Source organism: Castanea sativa, chromosome 10 (genome assembly GCF_040712315.1).
Source record: "Castanea sativa cultivar Marrone di Chiusa Pesio chromosome 10, ASM4071231v1".
Classification (NCBI taxonomy): Eukaryota; Viridiplantae; Streptophyta; class Magnoliopsida; order Fagales; family Fagaceae; genus Castanea; species Castanea sativa.
Genome location: NC_134022.1, coordinates 8,033,112 through 8,049,040, shown reverse-complemented (window position 1 = coordinate 8,049,040; position 15,929 = coordinate 8,033,112). Strand labels below are relative to the sequence as shown.

At 34.6% G+C, this 15,929-nt stretch overlaps 2 protein-coding genes across 2 annotated transcripts in view; both read right to left on the bottom strand.

Moving 5' to 3' along the window:
• Window positions 1–2,525: 2,525 nt before the first annotated feature.
• On the bottom strand, window positions 2,526–12,140 carry LOC142613410 (uncharacterized). Its single transcript, XM_075785772.1, has 8 exons — window positions 11,758–12,140; window positions 11,589–11,678; window positions 11,416–11,490; window positions 10,211–10,285; window positions 10,056–10,124; window positions 5,219–5,827; window positions 4,420–4,491; window positions 2,526–2,989 (listed from the first exon to the last, which is right to left on the bottom strand). Exons 1-8 carry the CDS (start codon window positions 11,887–11,889, stop codon window positions 2,756–2,758), a joined length of 1,356 nt encoding a protein of 451 aa, XP_075641887.1. The 5' UTR covers window positions 11,890–12,140; the 3' UTR covers window positions 2,526–2,755.
• Window positions 12,141–13,741: 1,601 nt separating this feature from the next.
• The window catches only part of LOC142613845 (uncharacterized), an 83,714-nt gene continuing 81,526 nt past the window's right edge, over window positions 13,742–15,929 (bottom strand). Inside the window, exons 62-64 of the mRNA XM_075786358.1 lie at window positions 15,787–15,839; window positions 15,032–15,140; window positions 13,742–14,555 (exon numbers count right to left, since the gene is read on the bottom strand). Coding sequence (XP_075642473.1) covers window positions 14,208–14,555; window positions 15,032–15,140; window positions 15,787–15,839 — 510 coding nt within the window. The 3' untranslated portion in view covers window positions 13,742–14,207. The remainder of the gene's footprint in view (window positions 14,556–15,031; window positions 15,141–15,786; window positions 15,840–15,929) is intronic.

Here is a 15,929-nt window from a genome sequence, read left to right as displayed (position 1 = left end):
TTTTTTTTTAATTTAGTTTTGTAATTTTTAAATTTTTGTAAGGGTATAATGGTAACTTATTTACATTAACTTATTAGTATTATTTGTTTTCTTAGTATGTAATGAACAGCTACACTTTTTATTTTTTATATTGTGTTTTTTTTTTTCCTTTTAATTGATACTAAAGTCTAAAACTATGAATAATTTGTTCTGAATTGAGGTAATGTTTTATGATAAACTTTTATATTTACTATAATCTAAGTGAAATATTATATGCTTATAAACATGGTTCTAAAGATTTTGGCGTGTGTATATAATATATATATATATAGCGGTAAACCTGAAACAGTATACCGGTATTGACCGGTATCCAAAATATATCGTACCGGTAGCCAAACCGGTACGGTCTCCGGTACGGTATTGACTTCCTTGCTCTAGACACCTATTTACTGACACTACACAATAGCTCTTGCTTATTTCTCCACTTCACACTACTCACTTGGCCTATGACACACTTCACCTGCTGCACTTCACGTCACACACTACTTCACCTTATTCCACACGTCTTACTAGTCTCACACTCTACTTCACAAGTCTCTCACAACTCATGTCACAAGTGGGAACCAAAGGTTCCTATTTATACAAGCATGAGGTCGGTTAAGTAACCAACATTGAAGCTTCTAGCTTCATCTACTTTCTGCCACCAGAGTTCTAGTAGTTCTAGGTCTGAGTTAATTTTTTATTTTAATTTCTAGTCCTTCTAGACTATTACAAAAATTTATGGCTGATTTTTACTTCTACATAGAAGTCTTTAGAGAACTAAAGAGAGACATGTCAGAGAGAAACCCAGAATGCAAGAGAATGTTCTAGATAATGAGAGAGGGGGTGCTTGATTTTAACTATATATATGAATTTTGCTGCCCTTAGGGAACCTATTAAACCATTCATTTTTAAAAATATTTTTTCGAAAATTGAAAAAGCTGTCAAAATATTTTTTAGACTATAAAAAAAATATTTTTAAAAGTATTTTTCCCCTCGTGCCATATCACCAATTTTAGGTGAAATCATGTTTTCAAAAAACGATTTCAATGCTTACGAATTTACAAAGATATTATTCTCCAAAATATATTTTCCATGGCGCTATTTTTAATAATTATTAATAAAATAATATTATTTTCCCAAAATACCTCCAAAAAGGTCTAGCATAAAAGAGTGATTCAGATAAGAACAACGAAAAAAGAAACAATAATTCAAACATGACATCCTGTTTAAGCTACATGAGATACACATCAATGGCACAAATGTTCAATTAATAAGGATAGAGCAATATTTATTACACACAAATTGTTTTAAAAAGTTTTACACCCAAAAAGTAACTGAAATCGTGACTTAAATCATAATGTCATGTTTTACATAGTTTTTATACACAAATTGTTTTAATTTACATACCTTTCAAGTCACAATTTTATTTGCCTTTTGAGGTATATCTGAAAACAGTGTAAAAAAATAAAAAATTAGCCCATAAGGATGAATCATAATTTATCAGGGTATGAATAAATTTGAAGATACTGACAACAATTATGTTGTTACTGAGGTTAGTAAAGCATAGACAAGGCCATGTCTTCGCCAGACGTTGGGATAGTTCTCATTTCTCAATTCAAAAGGGGGAACAAGAATGGTAAATCAAAAAGCTTTTCACCAAAGATATAATATTACAATAAACAATAAGTATTAAATACAGAAGAAACATCATAGGTGCTAGTAACACATTCAACTTGATAGAGGGCCAGCAGACTAGTAAGGAATATTGAGCCTGAATTATACAATTGCTATCCTAGATTATACAATTGGGCCAAAAAGTCACCTTCAACTCTTCAAGGCTCCTGCCTTCTCATATTACATGAAATATGAAATCGAGCTAGGACTAGGACTCTCTATGAGACTTTTCTTAAGTTTATTAAAATAAAGATACATACGCATGCACCTATTCTTAAAATATCTCCAAACTTAAAAGTGAGATATTTCCACACAGCATGTTCTGACTTGCGACTGCTTCATATATCACACTCTTGGAAGATATTATCAAGCTTTGATATTTTAAAGGGATCTCATAATAGAATGCTTCAGTATCAAATAATTTCATTTGTCTTACTCCCATTTGTATCAGTTTGTGTAGACCATTTGACATTTTTTGTCTACCTCCACTTGAAAAATAAACTTACACCACGAGTAATTATTCTCTATTAAAGCAAAAAAAGAAGAAGCAAGATTTACAGCCACATGGAAATTGTCCAATGGGAAAATTGCCCTTAAGACTCCTCTATTCCATTCAGGTTTATATGAACATGTAAAAATGAATTATTAAAAAAAAAAAAAAAAGTCGTAGTAAAAGCATCACAGACCAAAATGTAGGTGCTAAATATCACAAATGAAGCTAAAAAGATAACATAACATGACAAATCAGCATGAATACACACCAAGCACCACTACATGCCAAAGTGCTGAGAATCAAGCATAATGCTTTTTTAGTGAGACGAAAAAGCAGATAACAAAGTAGCATCCTTAGCAAAGCCATTTTATATCAGGATAGGTTCCTTAAGGTTTCAATCGATCAAATAACTAAATCATTGAAAGTAAGTGCTTTCATCATAGAATTTTATCATACAATCCCAAACACTATTAATTAATTCACTGTCTCTAGATCATCTGGCTATGTATTCTCTTACACGTAACTCATGGCTATGCATGAAAATAACCGGTTTCTGCTACCTGAAATTCAACACTCTGCTATGGGAAACACAGATCCAATTCTATCTCCAAGACGATAGCACTTGATATTAACTGGATATGGACCCAACTGAATGTAATTATCCTCTCCACCCATATAGAAACACAGGGCGTATAATGCAACTTCAAATTCTGGGCTCACTCCAACAAACATGCTTGATACAGATTTGAGAACACCATTCCACTCAAACTGAACTGTAAGCAACTGGGTTTCGTAGTCTGGCTGCAAGTTGGAATAAATGACAGAAACATTTCAAACAAGATGTGGTCACATTCACAACAATCAAAAGCTTCCTTACTACCTAACATATCAAAATCCCAAAAAGCTTCAGCTCTAAAAAGAATGTTATAAAGATTTGTTGGTGTCCTGTAATCAGCAGCTGTTATGTCACACTATATTGCTTGTCAAATTAAACTGATTAGGTTGGTATTGTCACTAACAAAAATAACTTGTATCTAAAATGGAGAATATGGTGAGCAATTCGTACGAAGGAAAATAGAATCACTAGTGTATCAGTATTAGCAATGTTAATACCCATCTGAAGTAATGCATCATATTAAATACGTAAGCCCTGTATTGTGTAATTAATAAGCCAATTTTATAAAATGGCATCCAGAAAACATAAAAGATATCCCATTTAATTAAAGAGCAACAGAATTAACTTCTAAAACGGTATCTATTTCTTGTCCTCTAAAGAGGAGCAAAACAAATGTTCAGAAACTTTCTACTTCATTTTCTTAAAATTCTAGACACTATTGATTTAATAAGCCAAATAGTATTTTGTAATGAGTATTTTTGAATTACAAAATGGAAAATATACAAACTTGTATGACCTGCACAGCATTTGAATAATGAGATTATATTAAACAAGCTAGAATTTTTTTTTTTTTTTTTCAATATTAGGCTTTTTGCAAAAGCCATTCAGTTGGAATGACAAAATAAGCCAAATGGGCTGTCCTCTTCACATGAGCAGCAACTAAAATTTCATAAAATCTATTCTTATTCTTGTAATAGTTAAGCAAATAGCACAAAGGTAGTTTAGGTTCAACATCAGACAACTACACTCATATTGTCCTCAAGTTTTGTATAATGCCCTAACTTCACAGATTCTGTTTCATTTTTCCAACTGATAATTGGATATGTTGCTCCTAAAACATAACTTGAGCTAATTCTATACTTTTTCTACAGATTATAATCAAGAACGTAATGCAAGTGTAAAATTTCATAAAGGTACTAGTGCCCATTTGGTGCACTAATTTTTTTAGCTTTTTGAAATGGGTTGTTTGAAAGGCTGTACCTTGAAAAAAAGTGAGGTTTAAAAAATTGATATTTCAAAATGGGATGCCCAACGGATGCTAGATATGAATATTTATTTCCACAATGCCGGATATAATATTGCAAATATGGAGCACTCGCAGTGAAAAACAAAGCCCATCAAAATATTAAAGGAAAATCATGATGCAATAACCCCTGAATAAACCATATAAAACTTATGCAGACAAACTACAATTTACGCCCAATAGAAGCAAAGAAATAGTTAAAAAGAAATAACACAACAAAGTTGAGGTTAAAACTGATTTTGGAAAACTTCAAGTTTTCTTTTCCTCAGATTTCTCAGCATCCAAATGGAAGAAAAGGATAAGATCACTTACAGTTTGCCCACGTCGTCGGGGAAAAATATAACCTTGATAGTCCACTCTCCCTTTAGCTTCTTCTAGGTAAAACTGCAAGGAGAGAGAACAAACAATACACAAATTAACACTCACCCTTCATTGAGGAAAAACAGAGTTAATAAATTCTAGGGTGCTGGGCTAGAGTCAACTTCAGAGAAAATTAAATCCACTTGATAGCCAACATGAAAGATTGACAACAAAGAACAACCATTAGCCCTAGAAAATTTCTTACAACTTAATCCTTTACTATATACATCATCAATTCCAAGCATCTGACTTAGAAATCAATTATTATTTTCCATAGAAAAAAGTAATGTTTGATTTATATCCATATGCATTTGCAAACAAATACATTTTTCTTCAATTAATTATTTTTATTTGGGTAAATTACAAGCTCCCTTAAAGCCTTGTGAAATGACATTCCCCAAAAATTTTCAAAAAATGTAGTCTCCCCCTTAAGGTTTTTATGAATGCAACAGAAAAATCCATGCCCACTCTCTCAGTTACTTCCCTAACGGAATATTCCATTTTTAGAAAAGATTCCTACTCATTTAAACAAACCCCAAGTAGACAAATCATAAGGGGGAGTGTCATTTCTCAAAATGCTTAAAGAGAGAGTCATTTTGTGAAACATCAACGAAGGTTGGTGTAATTTGCCCATTTCATTTTGATAATTACTTCTGTTTGTGTGAAATGTCAAACTTAAAATCAACATAGTATTCGAGACATAAGCATGAATTTGTTCAGACATAGGGAAAATGTAAGTAACAAGACAAACCTGAAGCCAGTTGTGGAAGCCAGAAACCTCTTGTTCACCACGTTGCTTGATTTCTCCAACAAATACATGTTCAAAAGCAGAAGAGGAACCAGAGGTACCACCTCGGCCATAAAGATCAAACCAGAGACTAGTCATCCTTCTTTTAAAATCTTGATAGTTCTCAGGTACAACTCCTTTGGATGACAGATACTTGTGAAGGTACTTGATTGGTGCAGTTCTACTAATTTCTTCTATGAATGCAGCTTGCTCTTGCCTCTCTTCAGATGTGACAACTTCTTTGTGCCCTTGATCTGGGTTATAATTATCTAGAAGAGAAAAGAAACGGGAGAAAGTAGGTCTCCTGAATATGTCTTCACTCAGCCGGCTAAATAGGCTACCTTGTGCCATATCTTCCTTTTGGTAGACCTTCTTCCCTTCGCCACAGTCAATTTCATAGTCCTTACCAGGTACTAAACGGTTTAAATCAAGTTCCCAAAGCTTGTTGCAAGCTTGTGACAGGTCAGCAAGCTCCTCTTCTGAGGGTTCTATGCTATCACCAATCTCAACCTCATCAGAGTATTCTTGTTCACTGGCAGGCCGCTTGTATCCATGCCATTGATCCTTCTGAATCTGTCAATGTGTTGATCGCAGTGAATCAAAGAGACATTGACCATAACAACAAATCTTTTCAAACTCATAATGCAGCATCTTATGATACTACATGTTCAACTAAGACAAGAAAATCCAAGTTTCTAATCAGATTAACATAGTAAAAATGCAATTAATTAAAACTAGCCTCCTCACACACGCTATTATCCCTTAATTAATGGTTAAAAGTAAGGAGATTTGAAATTGGAGAAAGAGTAGTATATGGTGTCATGGTTTTTGTGATGACTTTGAATTATTCAATTTACTTTTGTTTTGGATTTTTACTAAATCACTTTGAATTAGGTAAACAGGGTTAGTTTTTGGTAGTATTAACAAGTGGACATGAAAGAGTCTTATTTTTTAGGTGATTTAAATGATTCAATTTACTTTTATATCCTTGTTATTGTGAATTTTTATTAATTAATTTTCAATTAATAGGTTTATTTTTGGAAGTATAAAAAAGTGGACACCAAAGAGTCATGTTCCAAATATATATATGGAGAGAGAGATCATACAACTTTCTTGACCTGACTTCTACATATATGTCAACTTATCCATAATATATATCAACTTTGGGCCAGAATTTTTGCAGATTAATTCCAATCTAGATTGGTGTTATTTCAGAGTAACATGCCCAATCTCTGTTTCTCAAGGTAATGACACCTTGCTGCCTCACTAAAAACCACCATATAACATCAAAATAGAAACCAAGCATATACTGATGGTTGGTTTTGCATGTGGTTTTGGCACAAAATGGACAATATAAATCTAGTATTTCATTTCAACTGTTCGGTTAACATCATGGTTAATGGTTCTTTAACATTATGCTTCAAAATCTCATGGGACTAAGTAAAGGGAACACTTTGTACCCTTTGGTGTTTATCTTGATTATGGAGAATTTGAGTAGAATGATACAAAAGAGCAATAGATGGTGGTTTGAGTATGATTTTTAAAGATGGGATGGATAGCAAAAGAGTTGTTGATATTTCTCACCTCCTCTTTACAGATGACACCTTGGTTTTTTTTGATGCCTCACTTGAACAACTTGTTATATTTGTTGTGTTTTTATTTGCTTTGCATCTGTGTCCAGACTAAAAGTCAATCTAAACAAGAGTGAATTTGATGGGTCTTGTTAATATTCTTGGCTGTAAGGTTGGATCATACCTCTGACCTACATAGGCCTACCTTTGGGTTCTACTTTTAAAGTCAACAATATTTGGTGTCCTGTTGTGGAAAAGGTGGGAAAACAGTTAGCAGGGTAGAAAATTTTGTACCTATACAAGATAGGAAGAGTGACCTTGATTAAGAGTACATTATCTTCTATCCCTACCTATTTTATGTCACTGTTCCGATTGCCTATGCTCATGTGACCAATGAGTTGGAGAAACTTCTAAGGGACTTCTTATGGGGAGTTTGGTGACACCAAAAAGTTCTATTTGGTAGAATGGAAAGTGTTATGCTCCCCTATGAAAGAGGGTGGTTTGGGTATCAGAAAGATTAGTTCTTTTAACCAAGCTCTTCTAGAGAAATGGCTCTAAAAATTTGGAGTGGAAGGATACCATCTTTGGAGGAGAGTAATTTTTACGAAATATGGTGAATGATGGGGAGATTGGACTACACAGCAGATTCAGGGTCCACATGGAGCCTGTTTATGGAAGAATATATGTGGGGGATGGGATTGTTTCTCCAAATTCTAATGGTTTGAGGTACGAGATGGTTCTAGAGTGAGGTTTTGGAGGAAATGTTTGGTATGATGACCGCTCACTTAAAGACTTGTTCCCAGACCTGGAGGGCTTGCTTAAGAATTTTGCCCAAGACCTGTTTACACTAGCGGTGGACAAGGAGGTCTCAGTAGCATCTTATCTAGCCAACCCATCTAAGGGAGAGGTTCGGCATTGGAATCCTCACTTTATCTAGATTTTCAGGATTGGGAGTTGGAATCAATCGATTCTTTTCTTTTTTTGAAGTGCTCTATGCTAATCTGCCCTCCTCGCTAGGTCAAGAGAAAGCCTTATGGAAATCCTTCAAACAAAGGAGTGTTTGACATATGATCACATACTACATTCCCCTTAGGGGTTGTACTGGCATTTCTTTTCCTTGAAAGAGCAGCTGGTAGGCCAAGGTCCCACTAAAGGTGGGAATATTTTTTGTGGACTGCAGGCCTTGGGAAAATATTAACAATTGACAACTTTCAAAGGAGGCACATATTGATAGTTGATTGGTGTTCTACATGTAAAATCAGTGGTGAGTCTATACATCACCTACTCCTTCATTTAACCATGGCAATAGATATATGGTCCTTCATCCTCACATTGTTTGGGCTAGCTTGGGTGATGTCCAAATCTGTGGTTGAGTTGCTGGAGTATTGGTAAGGATGGTTTCAACACCATAGAACAACGAAGGTGTGATGAGCTTTGCCTCTATGTGTCATGTGGAATTTGTGGTAAGAAAGAAACAAGTGGGTCTTTGATGGAGTTGCATCCCCCTTATGTAATCAAAGAGCATATTTTACAGAATTTGCATGACTGGATGTGCGCTCTAGGAAACCTTCATTCAATGTCATTTCTTGATTTTATTGACTCTCTTTCTCTCTCTTTGTGATTGTATTCTTTGAAAAGGGATAGTACATATCTTCTTATGCGTCTATCTATTTTCCTTTTCTAATTTTTTTTTTACATTGATTTGGGTACCTTCTTCGCGAAAGAAATTCCAATTGAAAAGCTTTTGCAAGGTTTTGCAGGGGGGTGGGTCTTAGTTTCCATGTAAGTGTATCTGGAAAACTCCCGTCCCACCAAGGGTGGCTTTCATTGTTTGGTGTGTGATTCTCCAGAAAATCTTGACTGCTGACCAGTTACATAAGAGGGATGTTATCATTATGAAACAGTGCTTCATGTGTAAATGTAGTGTAAGGTGGCTTGGGATTTATGGTCCATGATTTTCTGTTTGTTTGGTGTTTTCTTGGGTGGTTCCATATTCAGTAAAAGAACTTATGTTGAGCTGGTTGGAGAGGTATGGGAGGAGGTACAGCAAGGGCATTTGGTTAGTGGTCCCATTGTCTCTCATGAAATGTATTTGGCATGAACGAAATCAGAGATTTTTTAACTCAGCATGATGAAGCTAAAGTTTTTGAAGTCCTTATATGAGTGGATGATGTGCTCAAATGACTTTTTCGATGTTACATACTCCTTAGGTGCAAGCTTATCGTTTTGTTTTTTCTTGCTTGTTTTCTTTAGCTCTCTTTTCTTGTATAATTCCTGTGTACTTGATTTGAGTCTCTTTAAAAAAAATTTATCTACTTATAAAAAAATAATCTCCTTTTAACCTAACAACAGTTCTCTCTCCCATGCATTCATGTACACTAAGGGTGCAACTCAGTTCATTTTGATTTGCTACTGAGGAATATAAGAATCAGATGAACTCATTTGGTTATAAAAAAAATTGGACCCAGAACTGAAACAAATTACTTGTGAAACAAAATCAACCCATACCAAATATTTTAGGTTTGTTAGGTTGGGTTCCAAGGGTTTCTTTCTATTTTACTTTTAGAATATTGTATTTAAATATCCTTGCTCAATACAATTTAATCAACTTTTGAAGCTCGCCAAAAAAATTTAAAGGAATACATATCCTAAAAATAACTTAATTAACACATTTTCTTTATATGCCTAAATCGTTAACATATCCAGATAATTTCTTCAATACAAACTAATTAATTTCATAGAAATTTAAAATATATTTCTAAACCTAGTGTTAGAGTATTATACACCTATTGTTCAATATTGTAATAATATATGATATTAAAACGTGTGGTATCATTTGTATTGATTCTATTAATATATAATTTGGTTCAGGTTGGTTGGGATAACCCACTCCCCTAACCCAAGAACCAGACCGAATTGTTCAAGTTTATGATTTTAACCTAGAATCAAACTATTACAGTGAAGAACCAAACCATATGCACCCATATTGGTCAATTTGGTTCAGGTCTGTGGCTACCTGAGAACCATGTAGAACCCTAGTACACACATGTGGGCAACTCACACGTACAACTATAAGAATGTGTAATTCTCATTATGAAACTTAACAAGGAAGGTGTATCCCCAGAACCTATACAGAAATTGATGATTTTGTCCATAAATCATACTATTCTAGGACCAATATGCATTTTAATGTGCCTTATCAAAGTGTAATGAATGGAATAGGAAAAAACCTTGTGTGGTTGCCTTTGAGGCTTTCTTCCAACAGTCTCCCACCCGTCATTATTCGCTACTTCATTCTCCTGGGTTCAATACCACCAAAAAATTTAAATAACTTAAGAATAAATTCCAGGATATTTACTTTAATCATAAGATTAACAAAATCAACCTCTTTGTTCCAATGGTTTTTGTTATATCCTTGTTGCTCAACATCTTCATCCTTTCCGTACTCCTCATGCACAGTCTGCATTTAAATGTTGACAAGAATAAACATTATGGAGAGATTAAAGAGACATCCAATATTTATGAGAAAGAAAAGAGACAGATTCTATTATGCTGATTGTTATGATTAATGCATGAGTTTTTTTTTTTTTTTAAATTATTGATTAATCTAAAAAGGCATGTAATCATTTCAAATAAGTAATCTTTATGACAGCATAGGAGCAACCAAGGATCACAATTTTATATATATATATATATATATATATATAAATATATAAAGAGACCTCTACATGAAATTGTTTAATGAAAGTAAAGCTCCTCTAGAAGCAAACAAAGTATCCCATCTACTTCATCTTTTCAAGGCAGTTTAATACCAAGGCCTACCTGTTAATTATACAAATAAAAAAAACATCACTAAACAATTTGTATAACTAAACAATTTGTATAACACATGATCTTACACAGTTGCAAAATTTATTGTAAAAACCAAGTAGCATAGTAATGTGCTTGAGCAATAAATCAGGTAGTTCACGGGCTACTTAGATATAAAACTTCTTACAAGGGTATTTTGGACTTCATCATTTATATCTTCAAAAAAATATTACATTTTAAGGTACCACTCTCATATAGTGTCCAAAACCGAGTCCTACCACGTAAGTGGGTGGACGCAAAAATCCCATTTTATGGACAGAATTGTCCTTCAAACTAATTTGAAAGAAAAAAAGTTCTTCCAACCAATTACATGATGACTCAAATAACTATTCATATGTATAGTTACACGACCTGCTTAAAAAATTACCAACGAGTTATCTTGAGTCATCTAAATGCCAATTAGCTCCAACTCAACTAGCACCTCCTCCCCCTTATAAGTTCTAGGTGGAGGGTAAGATAATGGATTCAAGATCCATGGAGAGAGTGTGTAACTAACCAATCAAAAAAAACATTGAGTCATCTAAACAATATACACATTGATGGCCATTTGAACTGCCACCTAAATCTCTTTTTCTTTCCATTTAATCTAATCAACAAAGGTCGTATTCAGTGCACAACCCTCCCACTTGCCCTCACACATATTATTTAATGAAATGCAATGTAAAATTGCAAATCAGAGATAAACCCAAATACTCAAAAAAAGAAAAAAAAAAAAATCACCTTTTGGTATTGGGGCGATCTGGAAGGTCTTGAACCGGAGACCCTCCACTCCTCACTCCCCAATTCAGCGCTTTCCTGCGAAATCACATTTCATTTCATTTCAATTCCACTGAAATTCAAATCCCAAAAAAGGGAAATTGGAAAATGGGAATGGGAATGGGAATATTATAAACCTGTCTATTCCAACGGTCCTGATTAGAAGAAGCATGATGAGTGCGATGACCGCTACGCCTATCGTCGTCTTCCTCCTCCCCGGTCACCACCTGCGCATTTTAGCAACAGTCAGTGGCAGTAGAGTAATAAAAAAAAGAAAATATATGGTTGGTTTTTGTTGTTGCTAACTTGCGCCCAAGTGGATCTGGACTGTTCGTCCCGGTCCTGCGGGCCACGTTGTTCGTCGTCGTTGTTGTTGTTGTTGTTGTTGTTGACGTGGCCGAGTGCCACGTCGATCAAGCCTTTGATCAGACCCTCCATTTTTTACGTTCAACGAAGAGAGAAATAGGAATTGAGTGAGTGAGTGAGTGAGTGTTTGTTTGTGTCCGATCGGAATGGTACAGATCAGAAAGACAGAAAATGTTAGTTAGTTGAATAAAGTTAAGATAAGAGAGGTCGATGGCGGGTAATGGCAATCTTGTAAATTATACGAAGGTCTATTTCGTTGCTAATTAATGCTTTTGCCGACAAACTCGTGAGACCCATGTGTATGTGTGATTTCTCTTTGACTTACAGGTCACGCTGATTCACTTATTTATTTATAGACCTTAATTATCTTCTAAAATGGCATTGTTAAACTTGAACGGTATTTAATTATTCAAATGTTTAACCTCTAGTTTAGTGGTTCCTAAAATTTTATGATATTCACGAGATTATCTCCACGAGATTCTTTCATGTAATAACATGTGGGATAGTGAAATACATTCAAAGAAATAATTAGATATTCGAAGAAGTTTAGATATCCTTGTTTGTTAAAAAAAATTATTCAAATGTTTTAATTCAACTTCCTGGAGGGAAGAAAAAATATATATAACTACTAGTTGGTACTAGATCCATAGGCATTGATCTTTGGAGGAAATATGGCAAAAAAAAAAAAAATCTAGAATCCCAAAATTATGAAAAATTATTTCTTATAAAAGTTATAGTCATTCACATATACACTATATAGATTCTACATACTTATGAGTCATACATAATTATAAGAGTAGTTACATGCAACTGCTCAATGAGAAGTCATGGTTGTTAAAATTAAGATCCTATGTAAATTTGTGAAAAGGTCAACTAAATGTGATTAAGAATTGCAAGAATTTTTTCTCCATAAAAAACATAAAAGACAAAATCATGAGTAATAATTGTTAAAAAGAATAAATTTTACAAAAATCATTTTACAAATTAAATTTTCATTTACACAATAAGATGATATATTTGATGGAGATCCTTATTTTAATCTTGACCGTGCATTTTATAATAAATAATGATGCCACATAGGGCAGAGGAAAAATAAAAGTGACAGCCATTATTTTCCAAAAATAAGGGTGACTAAATTGGATATCCTAGGAAGGTAACAATCAACCTACATTCCTATAAGGGACTAAGTTAGAGGGGGTTCAGTCATAGGTTCTCGAATTGCCAACGAGGCTCGAGCTCATGTCCTCACTTGATTTTGGAAAACATGAGTGTCGAATTATGTATGGTTAGATAATCCCATTAGTATGGCGTGATGGAGAGAAACAAGGTAGATGGGGCCAAATAAGTACGTGTACGAGATGTGGTCTATGCTCCAGGTGCCAAGTTAAGCTAGGAGATTCAATGCACCACTACATGGGAATCAGGTCGAATGGGGATACCTAATTCAAAATTAGGACTTCTATTTTCGGTATTTCTTACTCTTCCATGTTCAACTTAGAGACTATTTTCTCCCTTTTTCTTTCTATTTATAGACAAAAGTTGCAAGAATTATATATATATATATATATATATATATATGGTAACCTTATAAACACATCATCTTCTTCCATAATCCCTCCAACCCACCATCCTTGTGTTATTCTCTACATGCCACGCCAACCAATCAAGAGCCCTAAACCCTATCCATGGTCAAGCTAGAAATGCTAGTTCAATGTTAGTTTTCGTTAACGAGAATGAGGAGATATTTCATATTGTTCGTTTACAAACCTGGCGATTATGTCCATTGCTACCTTCGTTTTAGGTTTTAATTCCAAGACATCTTACAATTTTAGTTCATATGCTTATTGAATCTTTTTCAATTACTAGAAATAAATTTTCTTTCTAGTTGCATTGTCTTGCCTCTTGCTCAATAAAAGATCAGACATTTACAGTCTCAAAATCTTCTTTCAACCAAAACCGTTGTATACAAAGAGTTCATGATGGTGATACCATCAAAAATAAACTATTCACCAACCTCAAAATCTTCTCTTTCAACCAAAATCATTGTATACAAAGAGTTCGTGACGGTGATACCATCAGAAATAAGCTATTCACCTACCTACCGAACACCGGCTCCCCAGTGGAAAAAAAGGTGACACTTTGCTGTTTTTTGTGAGCACTCATATGTTTATCCTTCTTTTTTTTCTCCCATGCAAATATCATACTAGTGAGAGATCTTTATGAGGGTGAACTATTTATCATGTTGGCCGGACCATGAAAGATACAATTTTGAAAAAGATCAGGACAAGAGAGACTACTGTCACTGTACAAACCAAATATATGCATCCTGAGCAATAGTCTTTCATAAACAACCCAAACCAAAGGCACTAACTCTAATAGGAAGATAATATTCACTGTGCAACTGAAGACTGCTGCAGAGGCTGAGGGTCATCAACAACCCTCATGGGCTTCCAGTCAGATTCTTCCTTCTTTTGTCTAAGAGAAACAAAGTGAAGTGCATCACTCTGAACTTGATATATATGACAAGCCCATGGGTATGAATCTGGTGCAGACCAAACCTTCTGCTCTTCAAATACCGTCTCCTCTGAAAGTGATTCAGCTACACAGTACACTGAATCAGGTTCTGGCAGTGTGAAATTGGCAACAGCAATGCATCCTGGAGAAACATATCCCTCTGGAGCCCGTGGATGCCAAATTGATACTGGAGTTGTGTAGTCATCTAAGCAGTTCCTCCATACCTGCACGTGTAACAAGAGTCTTACTCTCTTTTCATTAATTAACGAACCAGAGAGCCTATGGATCTAGTAGTCATGTTAGTGACAAAATCATCAACCACAATATGCAAATATTTGCTCAGTAACTGCCCAGAGTGATGTGATAAAATGGTTTAAGAATAACAGTGAACAAACTCAATCTCTAATGAGCTTATGATGAGCAAGAAATAAAGGTTACACACACACACACACAGTCAGACAATAAGAAGATACATGATCAAGTTTCCAGTCTCTCTTTTCAAATCTCAATTGTGTCTTATATATCAACAAAATGATGTCTCACATATAGTATGTTTCCCTTGCCAGCTAGAAATGAAGAGAACTAGCAATTCAAATACTATTGGGCAGCAATAGCCTCATTAAGCACAAAAGGTAGTAAGTGCAAAAGATAGTGCTACTAAAGTTGGTCATATTATTGTAATTGACAATAAATTTCTTACCAGGTCATAACCCACTGGAAGAGCGAACAATCTGTCAGTATTACGATAAACAGCAGCAACATTCGGAGGATGGCTACCAACACGAGCAATGTCCCCAATCGAGACATACCTGAAGGAAGCAAAGCCATTTTAAAGTTTCATGTATGATATTGAGCACACTAGAAGCATCAGATGTTGCAAAAGCATACTTTCTAAAGCTCGAAAAATAAATTCAGATTCCTATCTTAGATTCATGTTTTAAATTATTTGAATTAAGTTAAGCTCACAACTTACACAGGCATTTTTTCCCCGGGTTGTACTGTACAAGAACAATAGGAATTGAACCTAATAAGATCTACCCTCCACCCTTTTATCATATTAGCTTTATAGCTCTAGTCATCTGTATTTTATCAATATTGTGTCCTTTTCCAGTCAACTAACAATGTCAAGGAAGCTTCTGGAACTGAATCAAGTTCCTCTACAACAAGTAACTGAAAAATTATACAAATACTCCATCTGCTCTCTTCAAGAGAATAGAATCTATCACTTCTAAGAAGCTCTTAATGCAAATCTAAACATTTGGTTTTTAGTGAAACTGAACTGGGACCGAACTGGGGTTGTGGCCAACAATAAAACACATGCACAGCAGAAACTAAACAGGTCCTACAAGTAATTTATAGAAAGTTGCAAAAGTTATGGTCGCTGTAAAAGAGAAGAAAGTGCAATGACTTCATATGAACTCAAATGAGGAAAAAGAAAATAGATTATGCAATTACCCATCTGGGCAAACAGGTCTCCAAATGCTACACAATCCACCATCTTGCATAACCTGAAAAACAAAATGACATTTCTTTATTGTGACTGCAGCATTACAGAAATGTAAAATCTCTAATGCCTTGCATAATTAAGCAGGAGAAGG